This window comes from Molothrus ater, chromosome 4 (assembly GCF_012460135.2).
Source record: "Molothrus ater isolate BHLD 08-10-18 breed brown headed cowbird chromosome 4, BPBGC_Mater_1.1, whole genome shotgun sequence".
Lineage (NCBI taxonomy): Eukaryota > Metazoa > Chordata > Aves > Passeriformes > Icteridae > Molothrus > Molothrus ater.
In genome coordinates this window covers 32877271-32903122 of record NC_050481.2, presented here as the reverse complement: position 1 = coordinate 32903122, position 25852 = coordinate 32877271, and the positions used below count along the sequence as shown (strand labels likewise).

The window sequence follows — 25852 nt, the reverse complement described above, 5'->3', positions numbered from 1 at the left end:
TCTCAAATAATCCACTCTTTTCTTTAAATTTTGTCCACTGCCCAAAATATTCCTATCTAAAATAAAAAAGAAATCTAAATTTCTGAGGAATTTAATATACCAAGACTTCTGGATAATGAGTAGTGCAGATTTAGTGTCATGTTGAGTCAATGTAATTACAAGCTGTTCTGGGTAGTGAAATAAAAGAATTGTTAAAGAACTGTTGCTGAAATGCTACAGTTCAAAAATAGAAAAAATCTAGAGCTTCAGTATTTATGAGCAGATTCTCACAGGTTGTACTGGGGTCTTGCTCAGTGTTAATGCCCTATGAGTCTTAATGGTAGGCGGTGATAAATCTTACTTGCTACTAAAACCTGAGATTATACTGAACACTTACTAAAATAGGGATTACAGTCTTGGTTGGGCCTTTCATAGATAGTGTATTACGCGAAGATGCAGCTGTAGAGGTGGAATTGTAATTTACATAATGGTTTTAAGTAGAAGAGGGGGAAATGGGACTATAGGTCTTTTGACCCAAGAAATTACCGTTATTTGCACACAAAATATCACTGCATTGCCTTGAAAAGTAGCTACCACTTTGTTTTTCGTGGCATGTGGGTGATGCAGCAAGTTAGGATAGAAGCCATGAATGTAAATTATGTTGTTAGGGAAGTAAGAAAACAGTCTGAGTTTGTGAGAGAATGCTTAGCACACAGAAAGCCTGTGTGTGTGTTCTAGCTCTGGGCCAACTGTAGAACATGGAGATTCATACTCTCATGAATTTCCAAAGTTTCACTGTGCAATGTTTCTCTAAACTGATTAGATAAAAGGGTAAAGTATCTGTGTGTATTTCTGTGAGTCTTTAACGTGCTAAAACATCAGCTTAATTCCCAGATGTAAATGAATCAAACTGTGACGTACAACTTGCTCAGCTATCGATGCTGTTGAAGTATCCTTTAAATAGGCAGCCTGTATGAAGAATCCCAACTGAAAACTTGAAACTGTTTGGGGTTTGGGTTTTTTTTGTTTTTTTTTCTTTTAAAGTTAAAGCTATTTTACTGTACTGTCTAAAAATGAAAACTTCTGCCCTTCTGTTTGGTATCTGTTTGGAGTTTTAAATTTCAAGAGGATCTGAAAAATCTATATGACTGCTTTGACTATTTTGGGTGTAATACAGTTTTAGTGATAGTTCTTAAAGTGAGTTTTTTTTAACTTAAGGGTGTGGTAATTTGAATATTTCTTATTTTCAGATAGAACCAAGTACACTTTGTTTCCTCTCAAAATGTGTAAATATAATGCTTTTTTTAAGCTGAAAATTCAGAGTACATAGCTCATATGTGTACATGGTTCCCTGTTTTTGTGTTGTGGCATTTGACAAATGTAGACTTGCCTATCATCACATAAGCAATAACAATTGCTGGAAAAAATATTTGCATTCAGGACTAGATTATTTGTTGTCCCAAATTACTGGCTTTCAGTCTCTTAATATTGAATATGCTGCTTACCTTCTCAACTAAATTACTGAATTATATCTAAATATGGCATCCTAAGTTCTTCTCAGACTGATTTACTTTCTAAAACGTGTGCTTAGATAGAACAAGAGCCTTCTGAAAAACAATGTTTGTGATTATGATGGTGTCCTGGAGGGGTGCTGCACCCTAAGCAATTTCATGCCAGGAGACTTAGCTACACTGACATTCAAGAAACTCAACCAAACAATCAAAAAAATCCCCTAAAAACCCCCAAGAAACTGAAAAAAACCTCATCTCTTATCAAAGTATCAAAAGTATACCTCCCATACTAATATATCCAGGAATGAATAGTAATAGTGTCAGTTTCCTGATGGCAACTGAAATAGTCAGCCATTCATAAATGGGCTTCATGTCACAGCCCACATTGGTTTAAAATGTAGTTTCTTTTTTGTTAATGGTAAGATTTTTGTAGTTTAGTAGCAGTTCTATTCCAATATTAAAATTATGGAAGTACCATTTTGGAAACAAAAAATAAAATTAAGGATTTGACAAATATAGTGATTTTTGAGTAGTGAAAAGCAGCAGAAATTGGTTTTACTTAATCTGGGTTTTGGTTGCTCATTTTTTTAAAACTTATATCTAGGCCCGTTTCTTGGTATTTCTCAGTACCTCTTTAGATTGATTTGTTTATATTTTCGTAAGTGGGTGCATATTTAATTCAAATTTATGGTTGTGTGAGCATTTTGTCACCTGTTTTGGAATTGCATTGATTTAATTTATTTCTTTGCTGTGAGTGATCTGGTAATCTGCTGACCACAGTTTGGTGGAGTGCTTCAGAGTACACTTCTAACTGTGTTAAACATGCTAAAACTTATAGCCAGAACATAATGCTGACTGAAGGCTTTAGATTGTATCTGGAGAAACCTCTCTTGAGGTTAGTGGAAATTTTACCACAGACTTCAGTTGAAGGAGTTGCATATGCAGTGATGTATGCAAATTTATGTATTGTTTTGGAGTACTTAATGGTGTAAAATGAAGACATTTATAAAATATTTCATAATAAATACTGGTTTTCATTAAGGCAGAAAAGTTGCTTGTTTATTGCTGTACATAATTGGTATATGTTGACAAATACCTATATTATAAATATCAATATATGTAATGTAAATTATTCTCCCTTATCGGAAAGAAGGTATTTTGCATTCAGACATCAGATTCAATTACAGTGCTAAGATGAAGTCCCAAGAGAAGTATTAAATGAGTTCTATTTTCATAACATACAGCGCAGTATATTTTTGAGTCACCACACACCTCTCAATAATTCAGAGCAGTTGTCAGATGTGTTCTGAGATCTTTATCTTCAGTTCAGAAAGCATGAATAATAATGGTTTATGTACTTTGTCCTCAAACTGTAACAATTCCATCACTTCAAAGTTCTTACATTCTGTAATGTGAATACATGCCCTGTGCAAAGCACTCTTGGGTATTCCAAAGCTTTACCTGAGCTTAGCTTTAGTAGAAGAAAATAGGGAAATTTGGTTTACATTAATTTCTGTCAGTATATATCTGTTGCTCTTGTATGGTGGTGATAAATTGGCACAAGGAGGAATACTTTCAAAAACTTACGGGAAGAATTTAATGTTGAATTGGATTTCCCTGTTTCAAGTCATTTTGGTGCATGAGCAGGTAAACCCACCATCAGTGGTGCCTTTACATGTGTATAAAAATCACTGTGGCTTAGTTATATCTGCCATACAACACCTGAGGTGAATATGTAGCCCTCTCAACTTTGTGCTGAAATTGTTACCAAGTAATATAGTGAAAGCATGTCATTAGAGCCAAATTTCATGGTTGTGTGCTTTCTGTAGTATGTTTGTCTGGAAAATTTGTGCTGTACGAGAAAGCAAGAAATCAAAGCATGGTTGTCTAATAGACCCATAGGCTTCAGAAGAAAAAGTGGTGAGATTTTATATCTGCCACTGAAGTGAAGAACATAAATTCTCAGTGGCTTGAAGAAATGTGCTTCGAGCTGTTGTATTGACATATTAACATTTTGCTATGGAAAATGATTCTAGAATGAACAAATTACTACCAAATTATGCATTGTAATTTGCTTCTTCGTGTTTTTTTTATATGGGTTAGCCAAGGACGGATTCAGCTAGGATGTGAGGATAAGGAAAGAATTGCAAGGCATTAGAATAACAGGTGTTTGTTCTGGACATTAGAATACAAAGCGAGAGAATAAAATTAAGTAGCTGTGAAGGGCGGTGTCTACTCCTGCATTTGGAGGCATTTTAGTATTTTTATGCATATTTTATGACACAATTATTTTATCAGAAAACCTATTTATTGATAATTGCAATTACAATTCTGCTTTCATATTCACATCATTTTCACATCGTTCACTTTCTCTTGCCAAGAAGCCATAGTTAGTTCTAAGGCAGTCAAAATGGAAACTGGGCATATAATAAGGAAATATTACTGTGCACTGAACTTCCCCTTTCACCAAGAGATCTACTACTGACAACAGTGCTTATCTTACATTGTGGCAGCAGCACTTTTAGGATAGAAAACAGATGGCTTTGGTAGCCTAATGTAGACAATCCATTTCCTTATTTTAGGAGCAGAAGGAACTGAAAATTGTGGCCAGCAGAAACTCCTCCATTTCTACTGCAGCAGTCTTAAAGCTCTGTTTGCCATCCAAATCACATTTGTCATAATTGAAATAACACCTAGAGGTTCCTGTGGCTCCTTCTAGCCACCATTCACTTGATATATCAGTCCTGCTTTTCCATGCTCTGTTTCCTGAAATATCATTGTAATCCTGCCACAGAGGTTTTGTCATTTTTTTGTTTTTAAATTCTCCATATTGATTGAGAGCCCTGATTCTGCTTTAGTTATTCTCATGGATCAGTCTCAATGTGTAAATATCCATTTTATCTGCCTGTCAGAGTTTGTGGGATTTCTGGAAGATGCTATTAATCACATGGTGTAGATTCAGGTAGTTTTGCAAGGAGCGCAGAATTAGAGTCAATCCTTATGGGTCCCTTCCAATTTGAGACCAATCCTATGGTCTAAATTCTAGAGAATACATTGTTCTACTGCATGCAACAGTATAGCAATCTTAAGCTGACAAACTTCAATATACATTGAAAAGGTAATGATTTACTATGAATTTTTTAATGAAGAGTAACTTGTGTTACTAGATTTTGCTCTAAATTGTGGTTAGCCTATGACAATGATTAGAGGTATAAAAAAATCATCATAAAGAGACTAAATTTTTTTAACATCAGGCCATCCTATGTTTAATATTAGTCAAGGATGTAGCAAAGGCTTAGTCTCACTTCATTTACTCAAATCAATCCTTTTTGCACCTTACATGAAATTAAGGAAAATGTGGTTATTAAATAAAAACCTTCTTTTTTTTTTCTTTTTTTTTTTCTTTTTTTAAGGGTATTTTGGTCAGGATGGCCATTTTGGATCATGTGAAAACAAGTACTGTGGTCTGGGCAGGCACTGCGTTGTGAATGGGAAGACTGGCCAAGCCGAGTGTCTGTGCATGGAGCACTGCAAGCCACATTACAAACCTGTGTGTGGGTCTGATGGAGAATTCTATGAAAACCACTGTGAAGTGCACAGAGCTGCCTGTCTGAAAAAGCAAAAGATCACCATTGTACACAATGAAGATTGTTTCTTTAAAGGTAAGCATGGCTGAACAATATCTGGAATATTGCTATCGGGTACGCGTTGTCAAGCTGTTCAATTAAATCTCTATAGCGTCTGCACTCAGTGTACAGTGAATAAATGACTTGAAATATTAATACAGGAAGTATTGCACTCCAGAGATACCTTATGGATTTTTTTTCCTTTTTGTTTATACTCAAGGCTCTAGGCATTTAACCTGAATAAACCAGTTGTCTCTTAGAAACTAATCTATGGCAGCTTGCCTTACAAATGTGGTTGTGAACCTCATTCATCTAAATGTACTTATATCCCAGAGCCTGAAGGATGTTAATCTTTGTTGCAGGAAAAACAGAATTTAGAGTTTCAGAGGAGTTTTGGAAATTTGCAGGACCTGTGCTCATATTTGGGGTTGAAGTTGATAGATCAGCAGCTTGTTGTGGCTAAATGGACCTTTCTTCCTTTGAATTTGGATAATGAAAGGTTTACTTGTGTACGCATCAAAGCGTGCAAGATTAGTTACTTTTTAATCTTTGAATGCTGAGATGCCAGCCTGAATTCTGAGAGCTACACCTTATGCTAAGGATTTTATGCTGACAATGTCAACAATAGCAGCATGCTCTTGTTTTTGTGTAATTTGAGCACACCTTGCAGGTTTGTGGAACTCTGACAGTGCAGACTTTGAATATTTGTGACTACTTTGACAGATTTTGAGTGTGTTTTCACTGGTTAAAAAATGATATATAGCTTTGATGGGAGGGGAATTTTTTTTTAATTAGGCCCTTTTTTATTAGTATCTTTAGTGTTTCCTGAAAACATGATAAACTCTGCAAGTTCATCAAAAAATGCTGAGGCACAGGTATCCATAGGTTAAGCTGGGGGTGTGGAAATCTTCTAACAGGAATCCATATATAAGTAATAGCAAAAGTTTAACTTTGTTCAGAACTACCTGTGGACACTATAAAATTAATATATCATCACAATATGTAGGCCTTAAGTACGTAGCATGTGTTCTGAGGTAGTGGAAAATAAAAATGGGATTCTAGGAGTATAACATACAGTGCTTGTAGGGAATGGTTTCTGCATTAATAACAAAACATGAATGCATCCATATTAACAATCACAATCTCTTTAAAAAAAAAACAAACTTTGCAGTACTCTGGTAGAAGAAAGGACAGTAGAAAATCACAGAATGTTTAAATTTAAGGGGCTAATTTCAGTTCTTTAGTACGGTGTTTACAATAGAAATAATTTCAAAGCATGTGTGGGAAAAATTATAGCATTGCTACATTTTTTCATCTTAGAAAAGAGAGATTTATTTATGGAAATGAGACAGTACTTCAGGTAGAAATATAACCCAAAGGTTGCCTTAAGTTTTGTTAGCTCATCTTTATGTTTTAAATTCACCATGCTTCTTTCACACTTGTTGTTGTGGACAATGGAGTATCTGAATGATGTTCTACTTCAGACACCAAATTTAGGTGCTGGATTAAAAAAGTTTAAAGTAGTTTTTTCCTTTAGTCAATTACAGTCTTTAGCAAAGAACTAGGGTATCCGACTGACCTTGTCTGAGACGCCTTCTGAAAACTGTTGTTTGTTCAGATACTCAAGTTCTCTAGTTTGGGCTATAACTACATGCCTAAAAATAATGTAAAATATTTCATTTTCCTTCTTTCTCATGTTGACTTCAGTAGTGGTAAACATGTGAGATGGGAACAGTTATTTTTCTTTTTCTTATTTCATGTATATGGACCTTATCAATCTCAATTTCTCCTATGTTAACTTCCCCTGCTTCATAGCTGTAGTAGAGCACCATGCTGTTAAAGCATCGTTGCCTTTTGTGACTATCTTCCAACATCTCCTATCTTTTGTAAATATTTTCCAACATCCAGTATTTCTATATGGTAATGGAGGCAGAAGATGTCAAGCTATTTTTGTATGATTTTTTTTCTTTTACAAAACATTTCTAAGCTAACCACTAGTAGATTGCCTTCAATAAAGCTGAAGGTTCTGCCAGTAACAGGTCAAAAATATTAAAAAGCTAATAGGAAAAAACCCCTTAAGAGTGCTCCTCCTGGACAGAGAAGGTGAACCCCATCACTACTGATGGTGTCACAAGGGCACTGCCGCATGTCCTCCTTGTTATTTAGCTGATATCCTCCAGCACAAGGGATCTCATTTCAAGGAGCTGCTTCTGAGACCATAAAAATTCAAAGAAGATCAGAAAATAAATATCCTGAGTGCTTTGTTTAGGCTTTCACAAAATCCTTTAGAAGAGGCTAGTCTGAAGTGGGGCAGGGTGTGAGGGGAAGGAATGCCTGCAGGATGCTGTTAGATGATAGGGTTGTAACTGTCAACAATGACTGTGTAAAGACAGCAGTTGAGTATTTTTAATTTCTGGTTCATTGTTAATCATTGATTTTCAGATTAAACTACTGTGTACTTAGCTGCTTTTTTTTTTTTTTTTTTTTTGTGTGTGTGTGTATTTTATCTCTAACAAGGCTGTGCTTTGAGGTATTTGTGCTTCAAATCCTCTTCCTGGGTTCTCTGTTCTACCCTCTTCAGGGGGAAATATTTCTTGATGCAGAAATTTTAAGTTTTAGATCGGGTATGGAGCTCAAGATGAGAGGAGCTGAGAAAGACACCTTATTTAAATGAGTAAGCTTACCAGAAAACACTAGTATTCTGTGTCTGGAGAAAAAAATTTAAAAGCTCATGTTCTATATACCCAATTAACATTATAATAGTAACTAGGTAGCTATAGCTATTTGAATAATGCATCTTGTAACCAAATGATTTATAGTTGATCTCAAACATCATGAGTTCTACTTAATGGTTTGAAAATTGCCCTTTTAAATACTTACATGCTAAGTGGAATTTAAAGATTGCCTTGCTAAATGAAAGAGATCTTTGACTTATATGTTGAAACTCCATTAAAATCACTGAGAAATGTGTCTTAGCTAAGCTGTGCATAGAACACAGACAAAAAGCATGAAGGCCTTCAGAGAGAGCAATTTCTGAAACATTTGATAAATACATTTTGTGGTAGTGAAAGCTGTGTCAAAACTGTACTCTGCTGACATGCTATTTTTTTAACTAAAACTTCAAATTCTGATGCACTATGTGCTTTATATCGTAGCTTATTTATTTCCAGATTCATTGGACTACTTCCTTTTTGTCCTTTTCACTTGCTATCTTTATTTCTTCACATCAAATTAAATCACACCTTTTTCTGAAATATGTGTGGAACACATGCAAAACTGTAATTGAAGTTGAAAGTTTTTCCTTGATGGTTGAGACTGTTATGCAAATGTTACATTTTTTCACACGCATCAAGATAATGGCCATACTAAATTAGAAATTACTTTTCCTCCACTCCGGTAATTATTCCCTCAGTTACTTATTGTCATGTCATGATGCATCAGACACTTAACGATTTTTCCTACTGGCTTGGTTAGATGTTTGGATGCCAACTGTGACCCTGAGAATTAGTCAATAAACTGTCTCAATTTCTTCTCATATAGATGCAAAATGAATTCCACAGAGAAGCTAATTACTTATAATCTCCTTTTCTATGAATTTACATTAGAAGTATTTTGTACACCTGTAGAGTCCTCTATTTCCCTCAGATAAAGTCCAGTGTCCTGTAACTGGATGTTAGAGAATGAAAATTCTGCAATCATTTTCAGAGGAGCTCTCAAGCCTGAATGATCTAAAAAATGTAAAATATTTAAGATGATTCCAATAAGAGATTAAAAACTTTCCATGACAAATTCATCGTGTATTTTCTATCCACCCTGAGCTTCTTGTATATTTTACATTATATTTAATTCCATACAGTGATACACTCGGTCATCATGGCAAATGGTAATTTGCTTTGAATCTTCAGGAATGTAGCAAATACTTGTATATACTTTGAATTTTATAGAATATTTGTAGAATAAAGTTTACTTCATATGTAAGCTTTTTACTTTTATATAGCTTCTGTGACACCCTTATGATATTAACATTATTTTAATCTCTTATATTTCTTTTTTTTCTGTCTCATTTTAATTTGGTGAATATTTTCATCTGTTACAAAGTCTGTGATCTTCAGATTTCTTACTACCATTACTAAAATATCTAGATAGCTAAGTATCTGAAGACTGCTATGACATTTGCTTTTCCCCTGAGTGTTCCTGAAAGACAAAGTAGAAACGTAGGTTGGAAAGCTTGCTCCCAGTGCTAAGCTGTTCAGGGAAGAGGATAAGAGCTGGCTGTGAAACTGACTTTCAAATTACTTATTCAAAATAAGTACGAGGAAACTGGAAAAAGTTCAGAAGACATTAGCAGGAATGACCAAAAGTAGTCAATGGCTTAAAAAAGATATGAAGGTGTCTTCAAAATCATCAGGGTGGATGTGAGTGGGCTGCCTTGTATTCCAAGAAAAGAAATAAAAATTATGAAATAAGAAAGCAGAAACAAATCCAGAGCAGGCTTTTGTGTTTGACATACAGCAGATCCTGTGAGTAAAAGCTACACAGGATTTCAGCAGCAGACTGTAAATACTAGGGAAAAGCCTATAGGCTTGCTTTCTTTTTGAAGAGGGCTGGGGGAATTAGTTAAAGTGAGCTAAATACTAACTATCCCACAGAAAAGATCTAGGATGCCCATCTAGCCTCTATAGTGACTTCCACAAGATTAGTTCAAAGATTGTATTTTTTGAATTTTTGTTTGTGTTTGATTTGTGCCCTAGGTGATCTTAGATTGGTTCTTAAAATATTGGCACATTAATTTAGTAGCACTGACATTTACTTCATCTTACCTGATGTTCATATACTTCAAAAGCAAGCATATAAGTCTGTCATTTTACCAGTTTCACTTGTAGAAATATTTCATCTTGTCTTTTATATAAATCTTAAACACATTATTTAAGTTTGATCATTAGCTATCTTTCAAAAGAAATTAGGGTATGTTAGTCTGAATATCAATCCAGTATTTTCAATGAAAAAGAACTTTTTTTTTAAGATGTATTTGCTTTTTTACTTTGGCTATCTGTTGGCTTCTCTGTTGAAGTTCTCAAAAACATCGTTATTACACTCTTTCTAAAAGCTTGAATTTCTGTCTATAACATCACCCTTAAGGTTGCTGCCAATAAAGTGTCAAGCTTCAGTTATCACTCCAGAAGTATGTTCAACACAAGCTGTATTGTGAAAAGAAATGTGAAAAAACTCTTTCAGAACTCGAAGTTTCTGCTTGATCTTGAAACATTTGATGGCATGTAGGAATTATTAGACTTAGATTACTAATCCAGTCTATGATCTACATATCTTCCCTTTAGTGCAACACTTATGAAAAAAATATTAAATCCTGAATTCCTGCAGAGATAACATTAGTAATGGCACAGTCACAGAGTGGTAAAAATCACTGTTAATGGCTGGTGTGCTACTTCTTTCAGCACTTTGTTGGAAAGTTATGCTCTAACCAATAGGAAGCTGGATCTTTTTAATACCCTTTGAAACTGTACTAAATTTTAGCACTGTTCCTCTACTCTGCTTTCCCCACACAGTTCATTTTCCCGAGTTGCATTGCTCATGAGATTTGGAAAACTGCTGGTTTTTCCTCCAATATCTATGCAAGATTTGTCTCAAATATCTCTCTTAAATTCCCCGGTCTTACCTTAAATTGCTTAAACTAACTGGCAGGCAAGGCCAACATATGTAATATCTGCTACTAGATCTGCAGAGTGAAGCTAAATTCAAGGTATTTATGAGAACATGCATACAAGAAGCTTAATTTAAAAACTGAACATTCAACATTCTCTGCTTCACTGCTTTTGGTGATATTGTATATCTTTGCAGCTAAAGTCTTGAACTCTACTCTCTTTTTCCTCCTTTGCATTGAATTCGAACTTCTGAAATGTTGGATGGGGCAGTGGCAATGGGGCAACTCCTGAAACAAGTTATGAAAATAGGTTTTGCTTTTATTGCCTGGCTAAAGATATACTGCAAAGCCATGCTTTACTTTCAGTGTCTGGAACAGTCCCAATCTTTGTATATCAATGCCTGCAATTCTGCGATAAATCTGTTAATCAGCTCTAACCTATTACGTAGTCTACATTCCCATAGTGATGAAGAATTAGTGTTCTCTAGCTAATCTCTGTACAATCTTAATGAAGTTTAAAATTTCTTGTAAGGTAATCACTGCTGTTTGATACCACACAAAGAAGTGGATCTACGGACGTCACAGATTTTCACTGGTAGAAAATTTAGAAATGCCATTAGAAAATTCCAATAATGATGTTGAATCTGTTCAAAGAAGCTGTATTAACCTGCAAGCTGCATTCTCAAGTCTGTGCCAAGTCACTGAATCAGACAACCAACATTGTAAAGTCTTCTTCCTTGTAGATACTAAAAATCTGACTGGATGTGGTCCTGGGCAAGCAGCTCTAGGTGGCTCTTCTTGAGCAGGGGAGCAGCAGATGATTTCTTATGGTTTCCTTCAACCTCAGTCATTCTGTGGATAAGCATCTCTGAAAAAAAACCATTCTTACTTATACACGTTCAGCCTGATTTTGAAGAAACAGAATGTAGCTCATGGTGCTAAAATTCAGCCAGTAGTTTCTGGTACTGTTGAGGAAGAATTGGAGAGATCAGAGGAGGAGAAAGAGAAGTAGAGCTCTGGCAAAGTGTAATCAGTGGACAGAGTTCTGCTGGTGCCCTCCTTTCAAACCTGGTAACTTGGGCCTGTGGATGGGGCTGTGCCACTCACAGGACAGAATATTCTTTGCTTTCCTGCTTTTTTGGTACGATCAGAAAATTGTTGATGTGTTGCTAGCAGTACAAGGATTATACAGGTATGGTTCAAATCATGTCTCAATTTCTGTGCTCAAGTAGCCTTTATAAAAATGTTGGGAAAAGGCAAAAATAAACCACCACACAATTTTTTTTTGGTGACATTCTAAAATAAATGTTGGTAGTGCCTAGTATTGAGGATAGCAAATGTTTGTAAAACTGGAAGAAAACAGGTAACAGTAGTGTGTAGTGTAGTGACAAAATGGCTGCTTGTACTTCAAAATAATTAAATAATTGTTTTTTACTATCAAATTAGTGGTATGGGATATTGAAAATTATTATGCAATAAATCAAACTAAATGTTTTGTCATAAATTTGTAGTAAATAAAGGAAGTCTTGTATTCAGGCAGACATTTAAGTGAGAAACATGATTTTTTAAGTTTAGAGTAAGTACAAAGTCTTAAACTACTGAACATGGTTGGTCTGATGGAGCCTTTAAAAAGTTTTAATTAAATAATGTCAGAATTACCATTAATTCTTGTGGGAATTTTTTCTGATGGAACATATTGTTGGCCTTTAAAAATCATTAGCAATTGGATACATATACAAGGCATTGGCATGATATTTGTAATTCAAGTTGGCTAGTATATGGTATACCAACTTAAAAAAAAGCCATAGCTTCTTTTACAAAATCTGACTATTTTGAAGAAAAGTAGGCCTGCAAAAATGATATTTAATTTCCATTTCTGGCTCTACTACCTAATAATGGATGGAGTAAGTAAATTTACAGTGGATAAAACCTGTATGTTTAAAGCTTTCTCTTGTGGTTTGCCTTTTAGCCTCTTTTAATATAGGATGGACAGTGGGGTTTACAGGAAACTAAACTAGAAATGTAGCATTGCCATTTCAGGCTTATTTGCTTGTTTGTAGTCTGTAGCATCCTAGTGAAACCTGAGAAATGAAATTGGTTTAAAGAAACTTTATATACTCAGTTGACAGTAGCTAGTTTAGGCAAATTGTCAATATCTCTAAATATTTTTCAGCTGTATATTTTTTTCAACTTTCTTGGAATCTAATTGTGCAGAATATAAGTAATGAAATGCAACAGCCAGATGCTTCCAAATTACATTTCTTAGTAGATTGCCACCTAGATGACTTCCACTTTTTCCCTTGGATTTGTCTCATCTTGTGACAGGAAAACAAAGAAAGCTTCCTGCCACCATGCTTGTGATGGCAGCTATCATGTTATTATTATGCTTTTAATTTTTAAAGTTATAGTATGAACATGTATTAGAAGCAACCAGTAAATAAGTAGCCACAAGCAATTTCTAAAGAAGAAAACTTGGGCAGTATACTCTGTCAATAGTGTCATAGACAGGTAAATAAACTAAATAAAGTGACATGATTTTGATGAACATTGTATATATTCTATTTACTGCCAGGTCTTAGCAGTTTCTATATAGCTTAGTTTAAAAAACAAAAGTATTTATACCACTGTAACCAGACTTTATACTGTTACTTCTGTAACAGAGAACATTGCAAGCAGAAGATAGTAATTGAAAGTGATTCAATTACAGCACTATTTGGTCATGGAATTGTTGATTATACAATACTTTTAACATGAACTGTAATTAAAGTAGATTATATTGAACTGCAATTAAAGTAGATTATATAATCTCAGACTTTATCCTGAGATTAAAAAAAAAGGTGTCTCATATTTAAATTTATATAGAATGGTCTAAAGAATCCTCCAGCTGAAACTAATTTTAAAAGATTAATTTCAAAAAATAGTTAATTTTTGCCTCATTCTAATTTATTTTTCTTCTTGATTGGCTCTAAACTTCTCCCTTTTGCTGTCATTGAAACCAGATCTTTGTTACTGATTGTTTATAATAATTTATATGAAATTTATAAAATTTGTATTTGAAGTTTTTACTTTTCATGAAGAAACTAGTCTTTCTTATTGGCCTTAGCAAGTGTACTTCTCCTGATACTCATGCAGAGAGTAAATAAAATTTGATAAACTGGGTGATGAAATCTGATTAGATCCTTTAGCTTTCTCTTCATCTGGAATGATAATGTGAATTTATTTTAAAATTGTTGAAAGCAAACAACAGAAATAAAGGAAAACTGATTATAGCAAAAATAAGTTAAACTATAGCCCTAAGAAATAAGCTAAAATAAAATTATACAAAACTTCTACTCACTAAGAGTGATGTTTTATATTTTTGCATTTATTTGTATTGGCTTTGGGTGCAATTAAATCCTGAACTATATACTGCCAGGAAAGTTTGTTTCCCTCAGGGCTGGAACAGATGGTGGAGATTCTTTTTTTTTTTTTTTTCTTTTCACCATTTAGAGACCAAGTCTGCTGAATCTCTTCAAGAAAAAGTATTTATGCCAAAGAAAACTGCTGACGTTGGCCTTAAAGCAGTAGAATTCTTAGCTGTATTCTCTAGAGGGTTATTGCTAAGAGTCCTGGTAAACAGGCAGTGCATTTAAGTTTTGCTATTAGCAGTGTTTTAATACTGATTTGATATCTGTCTAATAATATTTGTTTTGCAGAATAAAAAAGTGCTATGACTAATAAAACTGCAAGTTTTCACTTAGTATTCAGCCTGTTTGTCAGAATATTTCACTGTGCAAGGAGGAAGCTATGAATTAGCATTTCCCAGTCATCACTTTGATAATTAGAAGAATAAAAATCTAAATGCATGGAGAATAGCAGAAGTGTTGTTAATCATGAGCACTCCATACTCTTAATCCCACCTGGAAAATGAGAAAAAAGCACTCCTGGGATCTAGTAAAATGGCAAGCCTTGTATATCACTAAAAAAAAAAAATCTGAAAGAGGGAAAAATATCCTTGCAGTGTTAAATACTAATTATGGTCAAGAACTTTCATTAGTGCTTCTAAATTTAAGACAACTGCTGAATGCATCAGTTCTTTGTTATTTTCCTATTCCATCTTCTCTTTTATACAATTCCTTGCCATTCAAATAGAACATAAAGCTTTTTATTGGTCCCTTATGATGCAAACTATAGTTGTACAATCATCATTTTAGAATATGAGCTCTGTGTGCTCTTAGATTTGCTGTCACTTTATCACAATTGTAGAAGCATCTTGAAGTGTATTTGCTTAAGCAGGTGGTGAATGGCCACACTGGGAATATATCTATCTTCTTTACTGTATGATGAAGTTTTAAAGCAGACATTTTAGCTATGGTAGTTGGAAAAACATACTTTTGTGATAAATCTTGTAGGTGAAAAAAACCCCAAGCTGGTAAAAGATTAAAAGCCTCATCTAATACTGAGTACATGAAATTGGTATAAATTACGTAGTTAGTTGAGTGAGCACAAATGACACATACAATACATGAGTGTTAGTGCTTTCTTTAATTTTTACATTATTTTATAATTAAGTTTTTAAAGGAAATTGAAAATTATGTGTTTCAGATTTTCATTAACAAAAAATCCCAAAGTACTAAGGATTACTGTGGGAAAGGGAAAATTTTCTAGTTTATATGGGAATTTCTCTAACACTATCATTTCAGTAATCTCAGGATTTAATTCAGTCCTCCCTACTGAGTTTAATGAAGATTAGGTTCATTGAAATTAGTCAATTGATGAATATTTGTTATATTTCAAGCATGAAAGATGTAAAAGGGAGCCCAAGGAAGAGAATACTGGGTTAGAAGTTTGAAATAAATAAGCCATAAAAAATAAAAAAAAAAAATCAAACAAAGACCACACATAGACCTGTCCCCTGCCAAATGTGAAAGAAAAAACAGTTGAAAACACACAATTTACACAAATAGTGTGATGTAGGCTTTAATGTTGCTCTGAAATGGTCTCAAGATTTTCCTGAAACCGAAATCCAATTGATTTGGCAAACATCCCAACTGGTGGGAGTTTCTCACTTATGTTGGATGGGGTTTACCTACTTTGTATGCTATGGAAATTTACCTAGCAGTTTAATTTTTTTAAGATTTTCTTTTATGACTCCTTTAAAATATTAAAACATTCAGAACTATTCTCTAATTCTTGATGCTTTTTAAAAAGTAGAGTTACACTTGCTTTGCATATGTCTAGTACTTGTAGAGAATAGGTAGTTGAAAAAAAGGAGAGATCAGAAGAGACTCCTGTGACATTTCAGGTGCTTGTGATGGTTGGGGTTTTTGTCTGTTTTGTCACGTTTTTGGGGTTTTTTTTGGTCTTTATACTCCTTATTTATTCATGAAATTTTTTCATGTTTGTGGTTCACAGATAAATGAACATAAGTCTTGGTGCAATATGTAGATCTGTTAGAGTTGTCTTGATATTCTCTTTGCATAACCAACATAAACAATCATATATTGCTTTGACTTCAATTAAAAAAATCTCCCACTTCACTCCAAAAAAAGTGATGGAAAAACAAAAAGAAAATAATTGCTTCATTTCTTTAGTTGTTTTACTCTTTAAACAAGTATTAGTGGTTGATGGTGGCATTTTTGAGCCTCATGGGATGTGGATGTGCATTGTAATATTTCTTTTTCATACCGTGAATGCTGTATGGATGGGGCCAGTCTGTGGTGCCTGTTTTGCATGCTTGCTGCTTCTGGAAGATGAAAATCTGGGTATGTAGATCTGTTTTCTTTTGTAGGCTAAAAAGGGTAGTTTTCCTGAGCAGTGCTATTGTTTAGATGATCAAAGGTCTGCAGCACTAGGATGCATTGTAGATCCATTTTCAGTGTACATGCGCTAAGTATATTTTCCTGAGTTGTATACAAATTTTTTATAAAACTTTCTGGACCTTGCTTGAAGTTAAAGAAATTTTTGAAACGTGAATGGTAGTATATGACAAGAGAAGGTAAGAACTTCATTTTAACATGGTAACCCTTTTTATTTGCTTAGACTGGTGAAAAAGAGGAGGTTCAGTTTGCAAGTTGAATGCGAATGTAACAGAAATTACTTGTGGAAGTAAAAACTAACAGGAGTATTCTTGGAAAATTATTACTTAAAAAAATTATGTTACATGCCAATTCTTCTTTTCCAGTTGTAAAAGTGGTAGAAAATGGATGGACAAAGCTTTTCTTTGTGTAGATCTGAGCAGATGCAAGAGTACAAAGCCAGGATGATTAATCCCCACAAAATGTAGAATAAGGCCTAATAACTTCCCAGAAATTACATCGGTTTAAATTCATTTACAGTCTTTATTTATGAGGAGGTAAGGAAAAAAAAAAAAGAGAGAAAAGCTTGTTCACAAAAAAAAAGGGTCTCTATAAAAGCTAAGTATGTAGAGTTGCGAGATCTGTTTGTTTCATGAAACCAAAAGAGTTATTATGCAGGCGCTAATGTACAATCACAATTTTGACCAATTAAGATGGAGATAAACTTCTTATAAACTTTGAAAAACAAGCTTTGGTGAAAAGAAAATAGTGTGAATTACTTGGATTTGCTCTTCTAAGTTACACTTCTTTACTTCTTGCTTTGCTGTACACTGCTAGGTTGTTTGGTCAGCTGCAGTGTTGTAGTGTGTGTGATTTTTAAATAAAAGTATTATAATTTTTTATATTCCAAGTTATTTGCAACAATTTTTACTCCTTTTTACTTAGTTGAAATTGCTGAAAGACCGAGAAACTGAGATACTAAAATGGAAATAAGAGTAGAGTCAGTTCTTGAAAAAAAATCAGAACTAATCAATAAAACAAAACTATCAACACAAGAACACTCAACAAAGAAAGAAGCTGTCAGGCTGGAATTCTTATCAAAATAAGTTGTAAAAAATTGATTCTACCAGCATTTCACCATTTTCCTTGGCATACAAATGTTGGACACTCCAGTCTGTGACTTGGCTGGCCTTGTCTCCAGTCTCTCAGTCTTGGGAGATCAGTGGTACTCAGACATGTTATAAAGATCTCTTCTGATCTGAGGTGTCAAAAAATAGAAAGTTATCAGTGTGCAAATAAAAGCCTGTACAATTATCTCATTATTTTGGTTGCATTTCTCACTTACTGCTTTCCTAACTTCAGCAAAGTAGGAATATTTTCTTAATTTGATGCAATGTACCTCAACCAATTGACTTTCATAGATTATTGAAAGCACAACTCATTCTGAGCACTCTGAAAGTATTTCTGAATGCTGAGATAAGGCTATACACAATTTAGTGTGCTTATTTCAACAAATCACTATGTTTTGAAGTTCAAATTAGTACATTCCTAACATTAAATTTTTACTGTGTGCACTCTTTAAATACTCCTAAAATGTGACTCCAAGAATAATGGCTTGTGCCTCTGAAATGTAGACTATTAAAATTGCCAGAGTAGTGAATTGTATTCTTCCCTTTAAATTCTTGTGCTTATTGGTAATGGAGGAACAGTGGTTTTCAGCAGTGTGTAGGCTCAGGTAGAGCGAATACTAGTTTGTTATAGAATATAGGGATAAAGATTTCCTGAGGAATTCCATTTCCTGTTGACTTTATATGTCTCAGTCTACTGGTATTTTTTGGGTAGGTATGTTTTGTGGGTTTTGCTCCTTGTAAGACCGTCCTAACTTGGTGAATTTTTCTGCATGAATGACTTGGAGGGATCTATTTTCTTTCTGAAGAGGATGCACATCTATTATGTGGAACCTCCATCTTCCTTTGTATTTTAGATAATAGAATACAGAAGAGATACTCACTGAGTCTGGCAATTTTGTTGTTCTGCTTTGTTTTGCGTTTTGAAAACTGCATCACTGAGTTTTTTCCCCTCTTTTACGTGACAGGTGTGACAGTTCAGACAAATTGCTGTCACACCTTTCAGTGTTCTGTTATTAAGTATTCTGAATTTGCTTGGTCTTTCTTCAAGTGTCCTTGGTCAATGCTTTTTAAGGCTGAACTTTTCTTTCTTGTCTCCATCGTATCTCAGTGTTTGTAGAAGGAATTGTAAATATCTGTTTGTTAAAGTAACTTTCCAAATGAAGGATTTATTTAAAGAAACCTTGGTGGGTTTTCACTGTGCTGCTGAAATTGAGTTATCATCTGTTTTGAATCTCTTCAGGGAGTATTTTCATCAGTATGAACACTAAATGACCAGTTCAGACTTGCCTATGGGAAAAAGTTCCCTGATTACTTGATAATCCTCTCTGCTGGTAATAAAAATTGTTCTGCTCTGGGCAGCATTTTTAAATGTTCTGGTGATCTGAATTTTTTTGACTGCTAATAAGATACAGGAAGAGACATCAAGTAGCTTTGGGATACATTTCAAAGTACAGGCATTTAATAGTGTTTTAACTGCATTTGCAGGCAATAGCACCATTTTCTTAATAGCACCATATTCTTAAAGGTAGAATCTTATCAACTGAACTGTGTTCAATTTCCTCCACTGACATCCAGTATCAACCCTCAATTACGTCTCATAGCATTATGATAGTCATGGCAATTGAGACAGTCTAATAAGTATACAATTATTTTCTTAATTCACAATTTAAAAACAATGTCTTTACACAGTCTTTCATACATAGTTTTTATGGGCTAATTCATAAATTTGTATACGTATCTGTAGGCCTTTTGCTGTCTTTACTATACCTTGAGAGTGCACAATAATTTGCTTTTGATTTCAAATCTAAAAATTTTTAAATTCAGTTGATATTTAAAAAAAAGGAAAAAACTTATGTTTCTGGTAAATTATCTGGTACATAAAAGTAGTAAGATATTTGTGGTTAAGGTAACACAGTTTCTCTATAGATGCACATACGGTGCTCTTTCTAACAAGGACGGGACAGTGTGGCATTTCTGATTTAAGGCCTAATGTGAGAGCCATGTTGGTCTTTCAGCTGACTTCAGTAGGTACTTGAGCAACTCAACAGTGTGTTAACCAACTAAGAACACTGATCAGTTTAAATGGCTGAGTTAACTTTACCTCCTATCATCAATTCCTGTACCTGGAGTATTGAACTGGACGTTGTGTACCAAGGGTCAGGCAAGAGATAAGCTCTGTAGAAAACTGCTGCTGTGTCATGGAAACAAAATCCTTTACTTTTGCCAGTGCAGAATAACTCATGCAATTTTTATGAAGGCACAATATTTCTTTTGACTCGATTTCTGCTGGGAATGAGAACTGCTTTCACTGGTCTGCCTGAAGTAACTTTCTGCCTGAAGTAACATCACTATTATGTTTCTGTTCTACTTTACTTGCTAATATAGAGAATTATGGAAATTGTACTTATCTGGTGGAGTTATATTAGTAGTAGTCAGTAGAAGAGGCATGTAGCATGGCCAACAAAAGACAAAGTTGCTGGGGGAGTATCTTTGTGTGTGTGTGTACTCACTCTCCCTCTCTCTTCCTCTCCCTTTCTCCCCTTTTCATAGAATCACACAGTGGTTTGGGTTGGAAGGGACCTCAAAGCTTGTCTAGTTCCAACCCCCCTGCCAGGGGGCAGGGGTGCCACAGACTAGACTGGGTGACTCAAAGCTCCATCCACCGTGACCTTGGGCACTTCTGATGGCAGACAGGTGTCACTGAGCAGGTCTGCTTTTGTTCTGTCCCTCTGTGGAGCACACTTTGTACACTACAAACTCCACTGCTGAAGATAGTCTTCCTGTAATTGCCTAATCAGATAGCAGCTACCAACCACCTCTACAAAATGAGCATGAGGCCATCAGGTGCCTGTTTTTACCAATGTGTACTTTTCCAGAGTGGGCTTACAAATGCCATTTAAATACATAAGCCAAATTAAATATCTGAAATTGTCCGAAGAAGTGTTCAGAAAAAAATCAGTTTTTCTGTACACTATATGGAATTCTAATGGTGAACTACTAACTGATTTCTGGTTCGGAAGTAGTAAGTTTGTACTCATTAAAAAAAAAAAAGAGCCTGAATTATGAACATTTTTTAATGAGACAGGTACTCAGCGCAGTAGAGTACTCACATGGTCTAAGAAGAAAGGATTAATACCTCTCTAGCCATACTGAGAAGAATACCCAGCAGGGGGAAAAGAGACTGAAAATGAAGTCTGAGAATGAGAGTCAGTGATGGATGAGAGGAAAAATCCCTTAAGAAATCTAATCAGAGGAATGGATGAACCTGTGACTTAGGCAATTCTAATGCAAGTAGTTGTAAAATAATATATCTCTGTAAATCAATATGAAGGAAGAAAAAAGCATAAAGTTTAAACTCGGAGAAATAGGGAAGATATTATAAAGCAAATAATTTCAGATATGCTGATTGCAACCTGCAGTACAGTTCATTCTATGAACACAGCATCCATGCCTTGAGCAGGGACAGGGATTTTGGAATCTCAAGAAAAATGTTGTCTTACACTATAGCTTGGGATTGATATAGAGAGTTGTTCTATATTTAAAACAGATATTTGAAAGATCTGTTTCTGAACTCTGAATCCTTCACGTGGTCTTTCAAAAAGAAGTAAAAATGCTATTTTGACTAAATAGTTTGAGAGGAGTAATGATGGAGGTATGCAAGATGTTCCTTGGCAGATCAATGAATATAAGATCCAAGAGGAAAAGCAATTGCAGGAAAATTACATGAGATCTTTAATTGAATAGCCAGTCATTCTCTGTTCACTACCATGATCCTTAAACTGGAATTGGTAATTTATGTGCTAGTGCTTCTTTCAAAAAATTAATAAGATAAAACTCCCTTATGTTCCTACCACATTTTCCATAAAGAATTTCTGAAGTATAGTCTGCTTTTGTGCAGTGCTGGTTTGATGCTGGATGGCAAAATGGACTTTGAAAATGGAATGCAATTTTTTTTTATGCTTTTCACTGTAGTTTAGGCAAGGGGAGAAGTAGGTGTGGTCATAATTGTTGAATAATTTTATATGGAAGCTACTATTATTCAAGCATTAAAAAATACTAGGCTGACCTTTTTTTGTAAGAATTTTAATTTTATGCATGGAAAAATATTGTTAGACTTGTTTTCAGGAAATATATAAATTTATGACAAATATTTGACTAATAAGCACAAGATATGCGAAGAATATTTTGCCAACATCCATTTCCTATTTTGTGGTACATTATGCAAGGTGAAACTGTTAACTTTTGTAGTTCTAGTTAATGATTCTCATAATTTCTAAATAGTTTATGAGCTGCAAATATCCATGATGAGTTGGCTGAAGTTTCATTTTATAAATTTGAAGGTACTATTTGACTTGAACTGGTGATCAGATGCTTGGATTTGGCTTGCTTAGTGGTTTATGACCTGAAAAATATTACTTAGCTGATGTTTCCATATGGAATATATTTTTTTTCATCACAGCAGACTTAATGATTCCAAAGAAGGTTGAAGAAGGTTGAAAAATGAATGTGCATGGGTTATGTGATGATGCATGGGTTATGTGATGTCACAGAGAATGATTATAAAATGTATTTGCAGATAGCCATAGGAATACAATTGCATAGGAAGTTTAATTCTGTGTTTTCTGCCAAGCAATGCAGTCTACCTTACTATTTCAGACACATTGTTATGTGTGTTATCTGTAATTTTTATGCTTTAGAAAGAAAGCTTTGAATTTTGTGTACAGTCTCCTTTTTTTTGTCCCTTTCAAAAATTTGCTCAGTTTTGTCTGAACCTATTGGTTAACTTGTGCTGTTGCTTGCTTAGTGGAAGTTAAATTAGGCATAGGATAAGCTCCAAGATTTAATCTGAATAGAATGTGCTGAAGTCCAGAGATGGAAAGTTTGCACAGATATCTCTTTTGTTGTTAAGTTCCTGCTGGAATTTAATTAGAATAGAGAACAAAGGAGCAGGTACCTGTGCTGCTACTCACAGCAATATAGAATTATAGAAGGTTTTGGATGGGAAAGGATCTTAAGATTGACTAGTTCCAACTGCCCTGCCATGGGAAGGATGCCATTCATGAGACCAGGTTGCTCAGGACCCTATACCCTATACCCTTGGCCCTAAACACAGAATCACGGAATGTGCTGAGTTGGAAGGGACTCACAATGTTCATCGAAGTCCAACTCCTGGCCCAGCATGGGACAGCTCCAGGAATCAAACCATGTGCCTGAGAATGTTGTCCAGATGTTTCTTGAACAACATCAATCTTGGCTCTGTGATCAGGCCCTGGGGAGCTTGTTCCAGCACCTAACCACCCTCTGGGTGAAAAACTTCTTCATAATACTTAACCTAAACCTCCTCTGACACAACTGGCCATTCCTTCATGTCCTGTCACTGGTAACCACAGAGAAGAGATCAGTGCCTGCCTTTCCCTTTCCCTTCATGAGGAAGTTGTAGACTGGGATGAGGCAACTCAGTTGCCTCTTCTCCTGGCTGAACAGACTGAGTGACCTCAGAGACTCCTCATTGGTCTTACCCTCAAGGCCCTTCACCATTACTGTTGCCCTTCTTTGCGCACTCTTTAATAGTCAAATGACCTTTTTATATTGTGGTGCCTAAAACTGCATACGGGATTCAGGATGAGTGCAGAGCAGAGAGGGACAATCCCCTCCTTTGCCTGGATGGCCATGCTGTGCCTGATGTACCCAGGACACGGTTGGCCCTCCTGGCTGCCAGGGCACAATGACTCATGTTCAACTTGCTTTTGACTGGGACCACTGGGACCCTTCCTGCAGTGCTGCCCTCCAGCCTCCCAGACCCCAGCCTGTCTGTACATCCAGGGATGAGCCCTCCCCAACCTCTCCACACAACCTGTTCAGTGCTTCACCATGGTGAAGAATTCAAAGTGAATAATTTCTTCCTAACACCCAATCTAAACCTGTCATCACAGTTTAAAACCACCGTCCTTTTTCTTGTTACTCTCTGGCTGTATACAAAGTTCTTCTCTATAATTTCTATAAATACCATATAATTTGCAAGTAGTCCTTTCAATATGATGACTAAAATAGATACAGCATTAATAATTCTGATCAATCCCCATCCTCAGTGACAAATTTCTCATGTCTAGGTTTGTTGTTTTTTTTTTTTCCTTTTATGGGTATAATGCTGTTAAAATATCTATACCAGGTAATGTGTATACATCAGGAAAGTGATCCAGTTGATGTTCCTTTAACAACAATGGCTATTTAAAATACCATGATGTTGGATTTTTGGTGGGTTGCTTTTTGGCTTGGGTTTTGGGTTTTTTTTGGTTGGATTTTGTTTGTTTTTCCTCCTGTTTTTCTACTAACGTGCTTGGGAAAACTAGCTTGCAATGACAGCTGCTCTGTGGACAGCATAGTATGTATCTGTCCTAGGAGAGTAGCCATTCAATTTCTTTTAGTATCAACTAGATAAAATGTTATTCTGCTCCATATTCTGGGTTTAAAGATTGTAATTATTTAATACATTTTTCTAATTATATTTCAAATACTCTATACTTTAAAATTTGCAACTTACAAATATGTAATAAAATCTATGGGAGATAGGATTGCAGGGAATTAGTTGTTGGATTTTTTTGTTTTATTAATTGCTTTGTGTTAAGAAGTAACAACTGACTGTAAGACAAGTTCATGTTCTCTTTTTTAGTCAATACACACATATTTATTTCAGTAGTATAAATATAGTTCAGCATGTAAGTTCCTCATTTAAGGTGTCCTAAATGTGATTTTTGGGCTTTTAGACAGTAGGTCTATAGGTTTGCTGTTGTCAGACATGTAAATATTACTAAGACATTTTTTTGGGTTACCCAAAATGTATCTGAATCTCTCCTCTAATGGACCCATCACTGCAGTGGGATTTTCCAGGCTGTTGGCTTGGACTCCTGCCTTGCAGTAGGAGTCACAGGAAGCTGACTCAGCTGAAGTCACTGAGTATTTCCTCGTTGGCTTTGTTATGGCCAGTAAATTTCATCACAGAGAGAAGGAAAGAAGTTGTAAGGAGGCCAAAGTAATACCAGGTATCACATCACTTGTTTCAATGTCAATTGGCATCACTTCATAAGAACTTAATGCATTTTATGTCCTTATCTTACATCATCAGTTTGCAGGAGTTGAAATTACATCTTTATGACTTAAATCTAATCTCCAGTGTTGGAGGAAACTATTTTTGAAATTACTGTGTGTTATCTGGGCAGAGACTATGGCTTTTGTGGGCAAGGGTTTGTGTGAAGGGGTAGAAAAATATTATTTATTAATTGATACTATAAATTAATATTATAATTTAATTGATACTGGCTCAGAAAACTCTTGCAAGTAAGCAGTATTTTGGTATAATAGCCTTGTAATATTTATAATGAAGTTGCCCTCCCAATAATTTTTTTATGGTTTGGATTTTTTTCAGTTAATTTTGAACACAGTTTTCATTAAAAAACACTGACTAGCACGAACACTGACTGTATGTAAACTTCACTACAAGTTATTTATTTCTAGCCATGTGTAGCTACATGTTGAATGTCAGAAATTAGTAAATACTTTGGAACAAAGAACTTGTTTAGAATTGGCATGATGGAACCTTGTTTCACTTCTGACTTATGATAAGTAAAATGCTTATTGACATTGAAATAAATAGTTGATTTTATTTTAAATGTTTAAACAACTGAAAAACTTCTTGGGAATTATCAAGAACATAAGTTGCTATAAACTAATCTATTTTGTCTTATTTAGAGTTATTTTATGCATACCTGATAAGATAACAAATGGTAGAAGGTTGTTTTGTTTCAACAGTTTCAAGTTCCAAAACTTGCATAGGTAGTAGCTAGCAAGCATGGAAACAATCAACGCTTACTTTGGCTGATATATTTTTATATTTTGTCTTGCTTTAATACAGCCACCCCTCTCAAAGCTACTACATAACCTGTGCTTCTGATACTTTCCCAGTATATACATACATGTGTAGCTATCTGGCCATAAAATGTATTAATTTACTTATTATAATTGTAATTATATTATAATTGTAATAAGTTTATAATGATAAACTTATTATAACCTTATTATAATTATAATATGATAATATAATTATAAACTTATTATTATAATAAATAAATTGTGTTTAATTCTACACAGAAATTTAAGGATAGCAACTGAAAAC

General features: G+C 34.7%; 1 protein-coding gene across 3 annotated transcripts in view; it reads left to right on the top strand.

The window, feature by feature from the left end:
- Positions 1–25852, top strand: part of FSTL5 (follistatin like 5) — a 275951-nt gene that overhangs the window by 83664 nt on the left and 166435 nt on the right. For all 3 annotated transcript variants that reach the window (XM_036382231.2, XM_036382232.2, XM_036382229.2), the window contains exon 4: positions 4904–5152. In XM_036382231.2, coding sequence (XP_036238124.1) covers positions 4904–5152 — 249 coding nt within the window. The remainder of the gene's footprint in view (positions 1–4903; positions 5153–25852) is intronic.